At 46.6% G+C, this 20,587-nt stretch overlaps 1 protein-coding gene across 1 annotated transcript in view; it reads right to left on the minus strand.

The window, feature by feature from the left end:
- LOC131260308 (regulator of G-protein signaling loco) overlaps window positions 1-20,587 on the minus strand; it is a 43,718-nt gene that overhangs the window by 17,012 nt on the left and 6,119 nt on the right. The window contains exon 2 of the mRNA XM_058262005.1: window positions 3,993-4,058. Within this exon, the coding sequence (XP_058117988.1) occupies window positions 3,993-4,058 (66 nt within the window). The remainder of the gene's footprint in view (window positions 1-3,992; window positions 4,059-20,587) is intronic.

The following is a 20,587-nucleotide window of genomic DNA, read 5'->3' on the forward strand; positions in this document are numbered from 1 at the left end:
TTTCCTTCCGCTCATTTTGTTTGACCTTATCTTTCTCCATCCTCTCTCTCTCCTGTCGGTCCCGCGGTGTGGAACCGCGGATTCATTGAAGTTCACGAACCGATATAGCCTGTGCGTATGTGTATATGTATGTGTTTGTGCTGAAGAGAACCTGCCGGTCATCGGTGATCCATTATCCGCCGAAAAAAGGGGGGAGAAAATCTCCGCGGAGCCCCCAAAACGGTCGGTTGGTTTAACTTTTCCTATTTCCTTTCGCTTGTTTGGGAAGCTCTTTCCACTGTTTCCCATTGTTGTTGGTCGTATGATTATCGCGTGTGCAGGAGTAAGGTGCCCATTTTCTATTTCTTCTATCAAAGATGTTCCCACATGTTGGCGTGTTTGCGTTGTGCTTATGGATTTTCATTTTCTGAACACCGCACAATCTATGGGATCAATTTTAACACCTTGCTAAGTCCCCCGTGGAAGGTCATCGTCGTTTCCTTTTGCAACCAATACAGAATCTTGATGGGAAGCGAATTAAATAAAATAACTAATCGGTAACCACGTGAAACGCGAGTACGTCCGTCAAACTAACCGACACAACATCTGGTGGCGCACAAATTCAAACCAAACCGACCGTGATGGAAGCGTACGCGAGATGGGAAAAACAACGACCTCCACTTTGGCCGCGAAAGAAGAATCAAATGTTTCGTAAAAATCACTTTCGACATTCCTCGTGGCCACGAACGTTGCTATATTTTGCAACCACTAACATTGAAGAAAACAACCACGGAGTCGTCCGCCCGGAGCTCGTGGTTCGCACCGCACCGAATTAAGGACATCCGTTTCGTGCCGCTGGTTTTCCGATGAATCTCTTCTTGCTCGGTCGATTCCCAAAGATTCGATAAAGACACCCTCTCGAGCGTACACTGGGAAAAAGAAAAACGCACTTTTCATTCACCAGCTCGCAGCACTCGCTCACACTCGCTTTCGCCGTTTGGAGGCACATAAAACAATAGATAGCAGACGTCACTTTCTTCGCACTGGCAAAATGGCATTCCAAGAGCGACCGGGGCCAACGCCAACGCTGCCGTCCCGCGACACAGTTTCCGACGGTGCGCGTTCGTGCCCAGATGGGAACTGATCGTGAGCGAGGGAAAATTCACACCTTTCCGACACGGAAGCTAGAAAAACCAACCAACTAGTCACGGGCGAGGAGCAAGGAAACTTTTATTTTCCGACACACGAACGACACACAGCACGGGACAAATTGGAAATTTTCTGGACAACACCAAACCCGTGTGGGTTGTCGACGAAGGGCTGAACGAAAGTGCTGCCGCTTGCCGTTGGTTCGTGCGGCCGGATTGACCGGTCGGGCCGATGCTTTCATCGGTGGCGGTTTTTGGAAACCTGAATCCGCATCCGCAGTGGTGGTGGTGGGGGTGGCAAAATGCATACCGCACCGTCGTTAGTTGTAGCCTTTTAATATTAATTGAAACGTAACCGAATGGGGGGAAGAAAGGGACCCTCCTTTCGCAAGGGATCGGGCCCCGGAACTGCAATGCAAATCACTCACGCGCGCAATCCAATTCACTTCCCCGCCCCGTCAACCGTCACACTGTGGGGGATTGATACTCCAAGGAACAAAACCAAAACGTAAACACACCGCTGTGTTGGCAACGGATATTTCAACAAATCAGCCGTGCGGGTATGCATGGGTGTGTGTGTTATTTTTTAATTTTCTTCCGCCCCGTTCAGGAACACATAAACTTAAGTCGGAATTATGGCCCACTATTTCATATACACTCTTCTGTTCACAACACAACATAACAACCGCCACATAACCGACAACCTGCATCTACCGGGAAGTTTATGCTCCCTGTTCCGAAAATAAAACGAGGAAAACGGGCAATAGCCAACTGACATTTAAATTAACTTATCGTCGCCACAAAAAATATGGAGGGCCCGTGTGCATATTTCGCCCCTATGATATTCTAACACTCTTTTAACCCGGAAAGTGGAAGGTTTTTTCGGAGTCCACCACACACACACACGTTGCATTAAAAGCAAATGCACTAACCGCCGATGGATGCAATCCTTTGGGACGAGGCAAGTCGTTTATAGTTAACTGCTTTCTCTAACCAACTAACGTTTATCGTGCGACGAAAATGATGCACCCAAGTGAGGACCGTATAAGGGTGTTTGCTTTTCGTTTCTTCGGGCCCTAATATTTTCCCTAACCCGACAACGCGGCACGCCGGGTTTACCGTACCTACGTTCGTCTTCGACGGCGTCTAATGGGAAACTAAATCAGCGTCCAACAGCATCGTCGGTCGCGGCTCGCATCTGGTTTGTGTTTGTGGAACCTCTCTGCGGATCTCTGGTCTCTCTCGTGTGCAGCCGCCGTCACGCCGCGGCTCACAAGATCGCGATCCAACACAATACAATGCAGAATGCAGGCCAGCTCGTTGGCGGCTCGCTCTCATCGAGATTTCTTTAGTCGCGTGCTCTCTTTCTCTCTCTCACGCGGTACCGTAATTGTCGCGTGGTTTGATGGCGGCACGGCACTGCACCCCGTACTTGGTCGCATCTTCCCCGCGTGGTAGTGAGCTAAAGCAAAGCTAAAACCCGCGGACCACCAAAAACAGCAAAACCGCGATCGGCGGCTCACTTCTCACGGCTCACGGCTGAAGGACGCTGCCCGCGAAAGGAAGAGAACCCCATGGGGCGGCACGTCAAGATGATACGGGTTTCGCTACGATCGCACGTACCACGGGATGTGTATGAATCAGCCACCAGCAAACCGAAGTCCGCTGAGGTATTCTAACGAAACGTTAAATAACGATCTTATTTAGCACATGCTTTACGATCAACTCGCGTTACACCTTTTGGAAACATCGTGAGCTATTGTTTGTCCTTACGACGCGTCATCAGGTTTTCAGTTTACTTTTGCATTATCATTTCGCTGGCGTGGCTGTTTGCGACTATTTTGCACTGTTGTGTCTGCTTTTGAAGCCTGCTTTTTTTTTTTTTGGGTTGACGATCGCACCGGGCGAAGGTAACAAGCTACCAGCTTCATCGGAAGGCTACCATTTTCCGGCATATTACAAACTTCACCCTCGCCACATGTACATCCTACCATTACGAATACGAAAAGACCTTTACGGATCGTGTTTGAAATTAAACAACCACAAGCAACCAGGCCACAAGACACCGCGCGGCCCGTAACTAATATGGTCATTCCAATGCAATCAAGCTTTTCCCGCGAGATCGCGGGACGAAGAACGATGAAATTTTGACCGACCGGGGGTAGGGAGAGGGCGGCAAATGCCGACCCTTGTAGACGCGAGGCCCCGAGCATATTAACGTTAATAAGCCAATTTGGCAGTTTAATGATTCGAGCTCCTCACTCCGCTGCCTCGCCGGAGGTATTCGACGTGGGAAAACTTGCATACATAAATGATTGATTCTACCATAGAGGAGGAATTTTCTGCAGAGTTCGGAGCGAAGCCAACACTCCACCACAGTCTATATTGGCGTATTAGGAGAAGGAATAAACGGTTCAAGTCTCCCCCTCGGAGTCCTAAAAGGCATTGCACGACGTTCTCTAGAGGCCCCAGCGTTCGCAACGATGGCAAATCAAATTGTAATGTTCCGCAATTAAACGCCAACTCTCCGTACTAGGAAACTGGTCCTTCCAATTCTTTCCCGGCCCAGTTTTGAACGAGCAGTTACGGTAAACTATCAACAAAGCTATCTTTCCTCTCCGTACTTGAGATCTTAATTCTTAAATAGAACATAAACATGGGAACGTATCGAATCGACCCGTGCACTATTGATCAGTAACGCTTGTCGATACCAAGTCTCATAGGTGAGTTGTTAGACTTTCGAAGAAACCGACGAAACATGAGTGATCAACTGAACATCGAGCTATTCAACTACCATAACTGCTTCAAACGGATGTATTTCCCACTAATATACGACTATTTCCAGTGCCTGCTGATGTTACTTACTTGGCTACTTATACAATCCCCAGTATTGTCATCGTGGACGCTCGCTAGGAGATTTGGAGCACTCACCTGTGAAGCAAAAGAAAAATAGAGAAAGGGTTTGCGTTAGTTAATTCGAACATTCACCAGGCCAGCCGCGGTAGGATTTGATCTGTAGTCAACTCATAGAAAATCAAAAGTCCTTTGGATGTCGAGGAAAAGAAACCACGACCCACCTCCCCACCCATCCCAGGGAGAGTATCACCCCGCGATCATCTTACACGACGACGACGACGACTAGTGCTGTTGTGTTTGCACGTGAGCAGTGAAATCAACTCCACAAACTTTGACGTACGCTGCATGATCGGGCGGCTTTTGCGTGACATGGAGCGTGACGCTGGAAAGTAAACAATCGCCAAACTCTACCACAATAGATTAGTTTCCCTTTCGCCTAGCGCCACCACCACTCGGTAAGGTAAATGGATACCAAAAGCACTCGCTAGTGCCGGTATGTATCCGTACAGGTTTCGAGGCTTGATTACCGCCGTTTTGATCATCGCAAACTGCGAACTAACTCTGGGAGGTTCTGTGTGGGAAACCAATACATCCACAGCACATGAAGACATCTCAAAATTCAAAGTAGCTTAAAAATGTATACTGAAAACTACCTTTCTGATCAACCATAACCATTACACTTGTTGCAAGTAGCTACTAACAAGACCGACGCAGCTCATAGTAAACTTACACCAACCGGTAAACGTTAGGATTCGCAACACGTCGGGGAGTGTTTATTTATCTACATTTTTTGCAAGAAAATAAACAATTCTCCTACAACTTTTCCCAGGTTCACTGGTAACCAGTAAGCAAGTAGTATCTACGCATTTTTCTCCTCCCCATTGTGTACTTTCTAATTTGGCATTGTTCAATCTTAGACCTTGAAACGGTGCGATTTACTGCGATGTTTTCCATGCGGAAACACGGTTCAAGTTGAAGGTGTTAATTTGCTCCCATCGCATTCAGAAACAGCCAGATTTAATACATCGGCAGGTGTAAACCTGCCCAAAAATCTCGTCACGAAGAAGTTGTTTGTTTATTTTACAACTTTATATGACAAGGACTTTGAAGATTGTTACTACGGTTATTAAAGAGTCCAGGAGTGTATTCACACAATACACATTATTGTTCCCGTATCGATCCCATCCGATCCTGTACCTAATTATCCTGTAACAATGATTAATGCACAACACTACCCGGAGATAAACACCAACGATCTCTGATTTGCTTCGGAAACTCTCAAACAGACCACCCAATCTCTTCAACGTTCAAGGGATTCAAGCGATGAAATCTTTAGGAAATAAACTTCTCAACTGCTGCTTTGAACTTAAGTGTCACTTTTCTTCCTTCAACCCGGCCCGACATCGGTTTATCTTTCGCCGTCACCGGAAGAAGATCCGGACGAAAATTGACTAATAATAGCCGGGTGAGGTACAATTATCTACCAGCCAGCATCGACCCCTACGAACTGCACACACAGTGCTCAGTTGCTCAGAAACCCTGGGACCGTTTTCAGAACTAAAACACGCAACCAAACGGACGATCGTTCTGGTTCCCAGCAGGTCAAACTTTGAGCAAGAGAAAGTAAGCTCACATCCGACGAGCCGGGTTCGGTTCGGAGACAAGTTTATGGTTATTTCTTTCGAACGATTCTCGAAGGAGAAAAAGTCTCCTCCCTTGAAGTACTCGAAAGACCTGAATAAACTTCCTTCCAGCCCCATGGAAGAAACGCAATCCCGTATGGACCATTAAAAGACGGGCGCAACACAAAAGTAGAAAGGACAGAGCGATTCCGCTCGGAAACCGAACTGGAAAGACTCGTGCTCCCGGCATACATATGTTAATAAGGTAATGAATGTGCTTGAAATGGTTGCAAATGAATGCTCAAATATACGATATCGTTAACGCGGCACTCGGGGGCATACTCCTTCCGCCTCGGGACCGGAAGTACTCAGTGCAGTGTAGATACCGGTTCAAGAGTTTTCTGTGTTCAATTGCCGTACATACATATTTCTTGCTCATCTCTTTATCCTTTCCGGACGCAGATCCTGTAGAGCAGCGGTTTGGGTTTGGGACATAGGTGAAGGGTTGTCGGATTGGTAGAATGAAAATAACCGACCATTACAACAAATGCGCAACCATTTAAAGCCTTTTTAAATCTGCATACTGCTTCTTCAACCGATAGCCGACTTCCGGGATCTGGTTGGTGAGATCCCTTTTCGTTTTCGTTAAAAATAAAAAGGTTTTTGTTTAGGTAACCCGACTCTTCCTTCTTTGCTGAATAAAATCATATACAATTGCATTCTCTCGCTGAAATTTACGTGCGTGAGAATAAGAAACTGGAACCGATGATTACACATCCCTTGCGAGACATCCTCCAAACAACCGGTAGCAAAATTACAGTGAATGTGCAAATTCCGAAAAAGGGACATTTAATTTACACTTTCGAGCGAAAAACAAAAAGCTCAGAGTTCCAAATAAATTTGCACATTCGCGCCATACAATTAGACGCCATCGTGCTGGGGCCAGTTGCGACCGGATTCCCGCGGATGATTTATGGCAGTGACCGAAAAACGAAATGGCTGGTGATTTAGTAAAGCTACCGTGCGTATGCCAATTTTGCGCCGCTTTTTTTCCTACCTTGGCACGCATAAAGTAGCACCAAAACTGTTCAGTTATTGATTGCCCATATTATTAAAGCATTAATCTTGGCCGGCTAAAGACTTGCGTTCTTGGGGTGGAACTGAGCGCAGTAGTAGCGTGACAGAAGGATTTGTTTCAATCGTGTTTTGCTTCTGAATAATGTGATCTTGCCTGTCAAAGGTTGTAATTATTGTACGAACATTATTAAATGATTAATGGAGTAATGTTTGCTCAGCACATTATTTGCCTGTAACGACAACAGAAACCGTTATAAACATAACCGAAATTATACTTTCGAAAATGTTCGGGTTGGATGATTCTGCTGTGTTTAGTTCTCTTTGGTATTTCAGTTCGAACAAAACTAAATTCTTAGGAAGTCTTTTCAACTGTTTGCCCAAATTTGAGGTACAATTGAAACTTGATATTTCTTAAATTAATTCGTAACCTCCATGTAGAATCTAGGGCAAATTGCATAACAACTTGAATAAGCGTATTCAAGTAATTTCAACTTTAGCAACCTCGCGCCATTCCGATAACAGGTTGCTAGTTCTTGACCCATTTCCCACACCGATAAGCAGTCGACACCGCATGAAGAGGGCACACTTTTAAGCCTCACCGTGGCCACAAACTCCGATTGAATCCGTGCCGCCACAACTAAAGCAGTGACAGCGAAGAGAAAGGGGATCGAGCGCAAACGAAAAGACTACGGTCTTTAATTTAGTTTTCATAAATTAAGATAATTGAATCAAATTGGGCGAAACTTCCGCGTTGCGACAAACTGAACGGGTTGAGTCTGAACAAGTTCATAACGTTTTTATTTTGTTGGTTTGCATCGGGCATCTCTGTTGTGAGCTTTAGAGAATACAAAAACACACAGACACACTCATCCGCCAACGATCCACCCAAAAACAGGGTAAACATCAACCGAGGTAAACCGTATCCATTTCCCCGTCGAACAGGAAATGGAAACGCGCCATGAAGGCATTCGGACTTTTAGTTTACTATTTCCCTTCACATTCCGCCACAAAGCTCTCTCCCGGGGGACAAGACGCGACCTGCCCCGAGGGGAAATTGGAAATTTTTGAATTTTATTTTCATTACATCCTTCATTGGTATGCCACGACAAGGTAGAACCACCATCGATCCCCCAACCCTGGGCCACCATATTGCGTACCATGCATGATCCAAGTCAACTGTCCAACAACGCCACAACAGCCTTCCGTCACAAACCTAACGGATCCACCGGTTCGGTCGGACAACAGACCGTTAGTGGAGACCTTTAAGAAATGAACCGTACCGGTTGCACCGACAACAAGATAGAGGCTGAAACAAAATAACTGAACTAGCCTAGATGCAAAAGGGGAGTTTATCAGCTCTCGTCCAGAATGAAGGGGATGGACGTACTTGCATAGGGGTCAAACTTTCCGCTAGAACCAGTGCCCGGGTGCAGGAGAAACCGAAGGTGCATCTCGTTATCTGATCCAATCCGATGTGTGTTCGCATAATTGCAGATTATAGCGGATCGTCGATCCTCGCTCGGATCGTCCCAAGATTCTCTCCCGTCTTGAAGGTATTGCAACCCCAATCTGATATAAACCATCGGGCAAAATAGGCCAGTTGTACTTCACATATCTTTTATGTCCGCAGCAACTTGTTCTTGCAACAATCAAACAAACGGACCCCGTTGGACCTGCCCCATAGTATCAAGGGATGAGAGCTATAGTCATAAAACATCTTTCGCTACTGTTCCTAGCACACAAAACACGACATGCCTGTTTGACTTCCTCCTATACCTGAGGCCTGAGCTCTTACTCAACTTCAACTACAAATAAGGGACCCACGGAGATAATTTATTTCAATTTTATCACCAACCTGCGCCGGGAACTCTGGAAATCTTTGAAGCACACTATATTGACTTGATAAATGTGTCATAAATGAAGAATAAATTTCAGCGCGCGCAAAAAAGGAAGAGAAGACAAACGGTCGGATACAGAAAACTAAACAATTGCAGCATGCCGGGCTCCGCGGTCTCCGGACCAAAAATGGGCCACGGATAAGAACCGGTAGCTATTAGCTGACCGAAAGAAGCCACGTACATGCAGTGCTGCTGGTTCAGATAACTGTGCGCTCCACTGACAGAAGATAAATTGTAGAGCGCCGTAGTTTTGTCTTTTATAACCTTTTTTTTCGAAAAATATAGGACGCGTGTGCGAAAACGTTGCAAGTACAAGATTTCAGCGTGTGGTGGCATTCTTCCAACTGTTTACAGTCCTCCGCAGGCCAACACCGGTGTTAGCATGCTATACGTGAATTTGAAACAAAACAACGAGCCGGTGGAGTTAATTTAACGTCGTTGATTGGCCTGTTAAAACTCTAGTTCTCCGGTGAGACGATACCCCATCCGGCGGCTCAAATTTGGTTCAGGTTTTAAAGTCACATGTCTGCTGCGGTTCTTGCTGGTGCGAAAAGACGTGTAATTATTCCAAACCACATGTATCCCTAGCGAACCGAACACGGCCAACGTCATCCCGGTGAACTTCACATACTGGGAATGCAATCTGTGTCACGTGCTCCGGGAAAACCGCCCACTGCAAGTACTACGAAGCGCGTAAGACGATGTGCGCTAATTGTAGCGCAAACCTGGCCCGCTTTAGGGGAACGTACGCCTATATTAATTACGATCTTATCGGTCACGGTGCATCCGTGCATTATTCCCATGAACCGGAGCAATTGCTTGGGAAAACACGGAACAGTAGCAGTAACAGTGTGCAATGATGCCACGCGGCCACTGCCATGCGCTAAAAATAGCTCAAAGTCTACCCTAGACTTGAACGGCGTGTCAAGGGCACGAAAAACGATGGTTCTATCGAACGATCAGTTCCGGCATTCAAAGGAGGTTAAATCTGTTCCAGGTATCCCGCCAGAAAACGGATCTGAGGCCTGTTTCAACGGAGGGAAAATAGCGAAAAACTCTCACGATCATGGTAATTTAGGGTAGGGAGACGTTAAAGGCTCCGATCTAGAATGGATGCCTCCGGTTCTTTCAATATCTTATTGCATATCTAGCATCTTGGTGTCAACTTGACATTGCCATTTCCAGAAGCATCTTCCCAACAGTTGCTCTCGCGTTGCAACAAAGTATTGGTACGGCGTTCGCATAGAAATTATTTATACATTCTGGGTATGTTTGTCACTGATCACATAACATTAATAGTATCGAACTGGAAGGAGAGTTCTTTCATGTCGAGGAAACATTACCCATGCGATTGAAATTTTGATTTAATTGTCTGCTGCGTTAAACAAAAACGTCTTTGTAAAACGCACTATCCCATTTCAATAAATTGTTTGCATAATTTTCAATTGCTTGCTAGACACTGGCTAAAACATCCTGCTTTCATTTATTTTCCTTCGAATAACCTCCAACATATGCATTTATCGTTCCAATCAGTAAGAAATAAATACTTCTGACATTCCAGCTATGGTTTTAACGTTTGCACTCAAGCAAACATGCACATGAGACGGGACCCCTGAAGTCCATAGCTTTATAAAGGCTTTCGTTTTGGCACCGTCTGTTTGCCGATCATCGTTAGAATAAATATTCCCAGACCACACGGCACAACATCCTCCAAGAGTACCCGAATGGTACGACAAACAAACAACGGTAGCCTATTCCTTCCCGAGGGGCTCAATAGGGTATATCCATTCCAAGCCACTTCCCGCCGATGGACTCACCGGTTTTGCATGACACGCGAACAACGGTGGCCATAGGACAAGAAAAGAGAAGAAGTAAGACGATTCGTTCAGGAAAAATTAAGCACCAATCAAATGGCTACCGAAGAGACCGAAGTATCAAGTGACACTGACTACCGCAGCCTGAAGTGTTGTGCGTGGAGCGCAGAGTTTAATCTTCGGATTGCAGGAAGAGGATTAAGTGCTTCCAGCGTATCATGCCGATACCATAGCATGCAACTTTGTTGCAGCAATCGTTTGCATCTGCAAGAGAAGGCCGCCTCTTGTACGCCGTGAGTTGGGCGATGGCTCTTCTTCTTCTGCCAGTAAACAACAGACATACACACACACACAAAGCATACGAACATTCGGGATCGTGGGAAGAGGCAACATTGAGCAACGATAACGGGTTCGGTAGGACCAGACTCTCAAGTGATCACTTGCCTTCGATGGTCCGCCGGTCTTCCACAGCAAACTTCCCCACGAGCACACCCAGATTGTCCAACTTGGAGTTCTAACTTTTATAGATCCACTTATGCTTCAGCCAACTCGGGAGTCCACACGGCCGATGCCGGCCGACCATTTTAAGCCATCCCGGACTCGTGGTGGCTCAATTTTACTGCATCCGAAAATGGCATCGTAAACGATCGAGCGCTGAGTGCAGTTGATGTTTGCGAGGCCAGCGCCCCACTTCATATCCGAAACGTCCGAATGTTAGCGCAGAGAAGGGGACCCCGAGGTTCCAGTATGCGGTCGGAAGCAAATGTGTGTACCTATCTAAACATGGGTGACCTTTCTATTGAGTTGTTTTCCTGATGCTACTCTTCATTCATTCCAAAGTAGTCCATATCGTAAATAAACCCAAGTATCGCTACTATCGCTATTGTAGTCCGAACATCCAGCGTTTTGAATATCGGTTTGTTTACTTCTGAAATGTTGATTGCCTGATCGATCTATACGGTTGCGATAAGAAACCGAACAGTAATCTCAAGAGCTACTGTAAAAGTTTATTTTCCACCGGTACAGGACATTGCAATTTTATTCTGGAGAGGCCATGTACAGGTATGTAAATAAGATACTCAATTATGTTCTGTTTAGATTATCAAAAGTTGGCTTATGCACTGCACTTATGCACAAGCACTGACAGCAAGTATCAATGCTATGAAATATGTCTCGTATGAATACGTTCAAATATACCACTATTTGCTTAACGATACGACGGTAAATATTTGAACCTAACGTTTGAATGAATTAGAATATGTAAGGATAGGAAAAGAACAGGAAATGCATAACGATGTTTGTTTACAAGGAACACACTAGCGTAATTCTCTATAGCGAAAAATAAAAAGGCTGAAGAACTTTCTACTACCTCCAACCAAAGAGAATCATTAATGAGACTAGCAATTTGTTTGGTGAAGAAGGAATAAAAAAGATATGACAAGAATAACTTCCAGCAATCGAATTTGCGTCAATCGATAACCGTTAAACGCATAACCTAATTTTCGTTGGCAGTTATTACTTGAATCCACGTCACTATGCCGATGAAACTATAATAATCACATCGATTGTTTTTGTTTTGGATTACTTAAATTCTCAATGCTAACCACTGACCAGAATGCACGTGCTTTTGAATTCAATCAAACGATCTGCGGTTTTGTGTGTCATTAATTGATTAGCTGCTACTCTTCACTCGGCCCCGCTTTATTTTATATTTCATCGCCCTTGCCACCAGCATTCCATCACTGCGACCGCACAATGGAACATGCTTTTCCGTGGGAAGCCACGTATCACGTACCAACCCTCGTGATGCGTGCTTCCCAAGCCGAGCCAATCCTCTCATCGTTATCGATCGCCTCGGCAAGTGTAGGTTGGCAAGATAGACAATTAAACAAATATCTTGCAAATACCCGCTCTTTCCAATTGCCAAGAAATGCATGTAATTTTGTATGCCTCTTTCTGACCGGATAAACGAAGCATTGCAATAGAATTAAACACCTGCAAACGACGAGTGAAAATGATACCTTTTTTTCTTTTCTCCATTTGTTGCCTCACGTTAATGTCGGTTTGTAAACAAAGACTTACCCTCCAAGTGGACAAATGGAGCGGGGTAATGATAATGGTTGGGTTCGTAATTGATATCTTTTTGGCGATCGCAAACATACGATAGGAAGGGTACAGCTGCTGTCACTATCAGTAATTGGAAAAAAAACTAAAACGATTGTTTTGACGAGTAGAAAACAAAACTTCAGTTGCGTCAAAGTTTGATAGTTGTTATGGTCATGGATGAACCTTCTTATGCGATTCTCAGAAAGCTCAACTTAACATGCTAATGTGTACAAAGAAAATCGAAACCCTTGATAACCGATACTGATTAAAATGGTAAATCTGTCGACAAGACCGAACCCTCTCACCACTTTCTCTGATTATCACAAACTTACTCCAATCTTGTCCAAACTCCGCACGGACGCCTGATGGACGCTGGTGAACGGGCGCACGGGAACGAGCGCCTTGCACATGATCGGCGCCTCCTCCCTGGGCGACACCACCGGATCCGAGTCCTCCTCATCCGACTCGCCTATGTCGGATGTGAGCGGAGTGCAGCTGTGACTCCGCAGCTTGCAGTGAAGCGGTTCGCTGGCGGAGCGTTTCAGGAAGCTGGCGGTAGTGGTGGCCGTAGCGTACGCCGCCGCGCCGATGATCAATCCGACCACCCCGGAGGACGTACTGCACGCACCTCCTCCCGGTGGATCTATCTTGAAGCTCGGCACAATCGGCGGCTGCAGTTCGTAGGACGAGTCGGGCGACGATAGTTCAAAGTGCACCAGCTTGGTGCTAACGCGACGTTCCGTGGAAATGCACGAGCTAAACGGAGTGGTGGTGGCCATTGGCATGGAGGGAGGCGAACCGTCGGCTCCATCGCCATCGTCGTGCTGCCCGACATGCTCATCCTCCTCATCCACGTCCGAGTGGGACGGTTCGCACTCGAACGAGTAGTCGTAGTTTTCGCCCCAAACGAGCGTCCGATTGAGGGCGTCCGATTCGCGTCTCACAAACGCCACCGACAGCCGGCGCAGGTTTTCCTCCGTCAGGGCCGGCGATACACAGCGACTTCCGTTTTCCGAGCTGTTCTCACTCGTCGTCGTCGTGGCGGTGCTGCACGTTAGGGACCGCTTTGCCCGGGGACTCTTCAGTCCACCCTCGAGGCTGTTGCTCTTTTTCTTTGCCGTGAAGAAGTTCAGAAGATTCCCGTGCGAAGGTTGCTTGGGAAGCTCCGAGTTGCGACGCTTCTGGAAGTGCTTCCGGATGGCGAGAGGCGTTCGTAGGGCTTCCTCGAAGAACGCTTTCGTAGAGGACGAGGACTTCCGAGCGGTGGTGCTGCAGCTTCCCCAGGGATCCTGCGCCTTCCTCACCGGCGATGGAGGGGCTGGTTTGGTTGCAGGTACCTCAAGACATGCGAGTTCCTCCAGCATCCGCTGCTGCACCGTCAGCTCGTGATGATCTTGCCCGCCCATCCTGGAGCTCCCCTTGCTACTGCACGTATCGTACTGATCCTGCTCCATCGACTCAAAGTCCGAATCGATGAACGAAGCGTCGGCCGGTGGCGTGAGCAGATTCAGCCGATAGTCTTCACCCAACCCGTCCACCCGTTGCTCGCCGGTTTCGATCCGTATCTTGATCGGTGTCGAGGTCGACCCGAGCCGGTCACGAAAGGCGTTCCGCTTGGTTTCGGGATCCCCCGAAGCGACCGCCTCCGCGTCCGTTTTCGCCTTCTTCACCACGGCGGCCAACGTGGCCTGCTCGTCGATCGCCGCTACCTCCGAGTCGTCCGAGCTGAGCCCGTGCTTGGAGTGTTGCTCGCACGACCGGCAGCGATCCTTACCACCACCGGAACCACCACCAACTCCGGCGAGCAGCGACTTAAACTCGAGCACATTCTCGAACGACGAATCGTTGGCGCTCTTCAGGAGGGCGATAAAATTCTTGCTCAAAACCGGTTGCAGTATGCTGGCGACGGCGGCCGCTTCCACGCATGCGGCCGCAGCCGACGGCGGCTGTCCTCCGTCCGTGCCCACCGCAGGACACTCCAGCACCGTGCGGACGCTTGTCGTCACCTCGATGCGATTACTGCCCGCCGGGCATCCGTGTCCGATGATGGTTTCCCGTGGCTGGTCGCGATCGTTCCCGATCGTCGCCTTCTGGACGAGCTCATTTTTGGCGTTGCCAGCACCGGACGACATGACCGTCCGCATGACGATTGTAATTTCAGACGACTTCGTCGGTACACATTCTCCTTCCGGCGTGGCTCCGTTCGCCGAATCACTGTTGTTGGCCATCGTTTCTTGTTTATAATTTACCTCGTCGATTTCCTAACACCACACCACTGCTTAGGACACACTTTCAACACACTGTTTACCATTTATGAAAGGTCTTGCCTCATTCAACGAGCACTTGCAGTGCTCCAGCCATTCGTTCTATCTTCACCACCAAGGAAAAACATCAACTGCGGGAAACACTTGATAAGCTCTAACGAATAGTATTCCAACTTTACCCATCGGCTCATCGCCGTTCACTTCTGCAACTGCCCTCCCAAGCACTTTGCGAGTAGTTTTTGGAAAACTTTGGAACACACAGAACGAGCTCGAGCTGCGGATCGATCCGCCCCGTTCTACATCACGATCGATTCTAACTTTCGCGACGCTCCGTTGCACCATCGCCGGTAGGTAGGTTTTCCACGCCACCGCGCGGGCCAGGGCGTGTGTGTGCACAGGCGCGCCTCTCGATGGGAATTGGAAGTGTGTGCGCAAAACGCATTCAACGGCAACGGCGATCTGCTACTGCCCTTCGCGCACCCATCGGCGCACATTCTTCACTTTCTTCCCACCCAACCGGCTCCGGGCATCTCAGTCCCGCACAAGTACATCCACACCCACACACTTTCTCCCGCCCTCTTTTCGCTCCTCTTGCATCGAACTACTGCACTGTAATCGAACACTTTGATTACGACGAAAGCCGTGGTGCGCATGCGCAAAGCTAGACGCGCAACAGACACGCGAAGCCCGGAGAATACGCGGCGGATTTTAATTATCAATCATTATCGATCCGAGCGGTGGGTTGGGGAGAAGACTGGAGCAAAAATGTTTGAAATCACGATTTCTTCTCCCATCCCCCACTCTGCCCCCACTCCCACTGTTCAGTTGATTAAAGCCGAGAGATAATGTCGTTCGGTGGAAAATACACGGGAGGAGGGTAAAGTGACTTCCGGGAGGTAGGTTGAAAAGTGGTAACGCATGTTACATCCGTTAATCTGCGGACTGGTTACAACGGCAGAAAGAGGTGCAACGATGCACGTTTGATAAAGTGTATGTTATTCTTTCACTTCCCTCCAAAACATGAACCTATCACAAGGAGTATATTCGTCAACTGATTTAATGAAAGTTTTGTTTTAAGCATTTGGAAAATACAGAACTCCCAAAGCAATGGAACAGTCAAATGATCACGATCATCCACGGTAATGGGCGACCACGTGGATGTCAAATCAGTAGAAAATCCACAAAATGTCAAAAAAGGAACAAAAAAATTAAAATAATTTAAAAAAAGGTTTATTTCAAAGATCACAGTAATGAAGTTCATTATTAGATTGTGATTTAAAAAAAAAACATCCTGGAACGATCGCGGATAATCTTCAAACGAATAATACGAACATGCATATTTGTGAATCTACTGTATAACAATAAACATGAATTAATGAATAACAGAACTGTATCAAAAATGGTTTTGAACAAATTTGAAACAGTTCAAAAGGGCATGAACCATCAATTAACGTCATGCAAATCAAGCTACAAGTCGTATAAGAAAACGGACCTTGTGTACATACTTAAACAAATAACATGAATAAGTAAAGTGAGATAGAAAAACCTCCTCAACTCCAGTAACTTCAATAATCAAATCATGTGTACCAATTTATCCAGTAATGCACAAATCCAGTGCGAAAAAAAGGACCCACGAGTGTGAGGTGTGTTAATGGGCCTTTAACTATCCGGATTTCCTGCACGCCTCCATCAGTTGTGGCCGTTGTAGCCGAATAGGCAAATAACAAAATCGCATCAACTAAAGGTAAACAATTTTAACAGTCAACTCGTTTACCCAACGCGACCCTGTGGCCTCGAACAAGATGCTGGTCCGTAAACACACCTCCTCCTCTCGCAAACAGGTGATATCATCCCCGGCCGGAGATGGGGACCCGAATCAAAACAATAACACCTGGAAAAAGGTTGTGTTTCGCTTGATTTTTTTCTTTTTTTTTTTGCTACACACTAGACGTTACTCCACCAACCTTTCAGAAGATTTCAACACCTACGGGTGGTCCGAGAACGAGTGCTACATTTTACTTCACAGTATCATAAGTTATTAATAGAATTCTCCAACTCCTTCTCTATGCGTGGTTTCTCGGAGCGCGAATCAGTTCGAACCGTCATGTACTTGGTAAACGTTCGCAACTGTGTCTTGTAGCATCGGTGAAGCAGACGTTTAACACGAACAAACAGCTACGTCATAAATTGATCCATATCGTTTCCATCCAAAAATGATGAACGCAACAGATACAACGCGTTTGGGGAATTCCCTCGCCGTCACACCATCACCCGAAGGTGAGAAAAGGTGTCCATCCGGTCGGACTGTCGCTAGCAGAGACAAAAATGGCGGGGTCGCCGCCATTGAAGCGGAAGTGCCCCGGCGACGGTGCTATACACAGGCGTGTCCGTATCATCGGTTCCGCAAAACCGACCTGACGGTGAATCACAGAACTCTGCGTAAGTTAACTGATAGCCAGAATCTTGTTTTTGCGCTAATGGAGGAAAAGAAACCGGATGACGGCATCGTCCATCACGCGAGGCTGAAGAACGTTTGGGGACCGCTGTTCGTTGTCGAAACTGTTTGTAAACATACACCCGTGCATGCACACAACATTGATTGATTGCGCTGCAAATGAACCTAAAATGGGAGACTTTAAGAATTTCTGTTCGCCGCTTCGTTTCTACCTGGTGTTAAAAATAGTCAAAGAACAATCGAGGCTCTCCTTCACTTAAAACGAAGAAGGCACATAACGGGCAATTAAACCACCATCTAACGTGTGTATTGAATGCAAATGTACACCTGTCTTTGGATTGTTACAAGAACTAGCATCAAATGAAAACTTTAACACTTTTAAAAGACACAACTCCGAACTATCCATTCCATGACGCTAAGGGAGCACATACCGACCGAGTAAAAATTATTTTGTATATGGGTCAGCGTTGTTCAATGTGCGCAATAAACAAAAAAGAAAAAGTAGCACACAGAATCTCGAACCATTTTAATATTCTTAACACGATCAACGCGAAGCGGTCGTGAGTGATATAAATCCATCACCGAAACGAACGAAAAAACAACAGCCGAATGGAAGAAAAAGAATGAATCGACAAACATCGAGACGATTGGGAATTCAAAAACCACCCACAATGACATATAACCAAAATTTTTACGATCTTGTACATTATTAATGCAAGAGGAAGCGCCTGCCCAAGAGAGTTTTTTGATAACTATTATCAAGTTAAATGTAACCAAACTTGTTCAAACGAAAGAAAACAATGCAAACCGATGATCTTCCAACCATGTCAGGAATTTGTAAAGTATGCACTGCAGTGTATTGAAGCACAATATATTCGTACAACACTTTCTACAAAATGGAGAGACTGGGTTTTATTAGAGAGTAAACATGTGTAAAAACAATAGAATCGCGTTGTAAATCACTCTTCACGCGGTCCGCAAACTACAATGTTATCGATAACCGAACCGTTCACAAAAGTGTAAAACGCGGAATTTTTATCAAAAATATCCACCACCCCCACTCGAGGAAACGCGCAGCACCACTTTTGAGGTTTATGCTTCGGCTGTCGGCCATTGGTCACATAATGTTGCGCACTAGGCCTTCCTCTTCCCGCCAGACACGCAACCACCAGACACGGAAACACTTTTCTCATTTCACTCACAATGATTGAGGAGCTCGCGGCTCGAAAGTTCGGCCCGAATGCCGAAATCGATTCGACAGCGATTCACGTTCGATCCTCGACGTCGACGTGCCGGGCAGTGCCGGGAGAGCTGCTGACTGACTGAAGTTCCCCTCGTGATCGACACGACCAACAACCCCGACCCGGGCACGGTTGGGCGCAAAGCAAAAAAAAGCAACCGAAATCGTCTCGTCCGGATTGCTGTCGGTCGCTTCTTCGCCGCTCGGCACTCTCGTCGAACGTTTTCCCTTTTTCGCGAGGGATGGTACGGAGCGGCAACACAGCTGCACGCCGTGGTACACGCATTTTACCTTCCCCCAACGTGATCATTGATGATTCCAGGGCTGGGATGCATCGTCGCACACCACCGCGACTGAACCGGTACGTCATCCTTCCGACCCTTCCATTCGGAAGCAATAGGAACAGAGTGAGATGGTTGGAAACCATGGAAAAAAGAATTCCCTCAACTTCCGCTGCAAGGCGATGATGGGGACGTACGGCCACCTTCCTTCCTTCTTAACACATACAGACAAGCTCGGGCAGAAAGAATCTTCCCTTTAGTTGAACAACCCTCGAACCCGAGCGGAGGATTCCCGGACGTGCGTGCACGTCATGTGTTCACTGTCACGGTCGACTGTTTCTTTTCTCCTTTCCATTTCGTACTACACATGTGGGTATTGTAGCCATCATTTACTTCCAAATTCGATCTTTCCCCGCGCTGGACCCCGCGCCGTACGGTTTCTTCTTCCGCATCAACTTTCTCAACCACGGAAGGGAAGGGAGTGTTGAATCGGACCGATCGAGACACGACGCTCTCTTTCACTCGACTTTTCACTTCGACCATATGCACTTGCACTTTTTCGCATGATCATGATGATGATGGTAATGATGATGAGAGTAATTGACAGAGCACACACAGCAAAAACTCATCCTAGCCGAATGCAAGGGACGATGCAAATACCAGAATAACTAATAAAAAAAAGGTAAGTAAATATTCGATCGTTAAACCTGTTCTGATGACCTCAGGACATAAATGACCATCGGGCACAGGTCAAAGGATTTGCGAAAGGATTCACCAGTGAAATTAAGCTGCAAAGCTTGTGTTCGTGGTTTGGAGGGATTAAAGCAAAGATTTTTACCCCCATCTTGTCAGTTACCGTTCAGAAAGCGACGCCAAAGGGGAACTTTAACATGAGCCAGGTATTGAACATGCACTTGTCGTTCATTTGCGGCTTCTCATTGTATCCATATGTATGCATTACCTGTCATAGCAACACCTAATTGTAAAATGCAAAGTTTCATCATCCGATCACAAAGGGGAACCGTGTCCAACTGCAGTCTTATCAGAATTCAAGCATTCATTTCCTATAACTTTATGTATTTTTATGTGGCTTTTAAAACTTGGTGTATGCATAAAAAAATTCTTAAGCTGATAAATATTGAGGCGGTTTTTGATCGCGTCATCGAAACCCCCGTAGGCTTGCGTTACGCCAAGATGCACTGGACAAAGAAGGGAGCACATGTTGCATGGAAAAAACCTTCCATTCTGCTTCCAGTAAAACCAACCACGAGTAACGTCTCTCGAAGGAGCGAAAAACTCCTCACAAACCCGTCGACTGAAGTCAAGTTGGGAAAGCAAAGGGTCGGCATCTTGTAGAACAACGATAATTAAATATCACATTTTAACGGGGAAGAAGCGAAGCAGTTTGACCCCAAAGAATGGTGCAGAATAAAGCCAAACTTAAATAAGACAAATGCCGTGTGTATGATAATGCGATCGATGGAAGGAGAAAAAACAAGAGCTGACTGACCGGCTGTAGAAGGTGGACGAAATAGTCTTCCCCCAATGTGTCCTCGGTGCCATCATTTACCTTCCGACGTGAGACGTGTGTTCAGCTTTGGTAAGCAAACGCTGTTACAACCTGTTCTCAGCCTTGGGGACAAGGTTAGAAAAGGACCGTACCGAAGGAAAGAGTAGCCGTTACAAACAAAAACCCCTGACAAGGTAAAAATAATGAAACAGGCATGGCCGAATCAGGGAACAGGTGAAAGATACGTTGGCGGGACAGGACCAGGACAACCCCTGATGATCCTGAAAGGAAACCTGGCAGAGTCAGAGAGAACCAGAGCAAGTTTCCTTTGCACGCC

The sequence above is a fragment of the Anopheles coustani genome, chromosome 3 (genome assembly GCF_943734705.1).
Source record: "Anopheles coustani chromosome 3, idAnoCousDA_361_x.2, whole genome shotgun sequence".
Classification (NCBI taxonomy): domain Eukaryota; kingdom Metazoa; phylum Arthropoda; class Insecta; order Diptera; family Culicidae; genus Anopheles; species Anopheles coustani.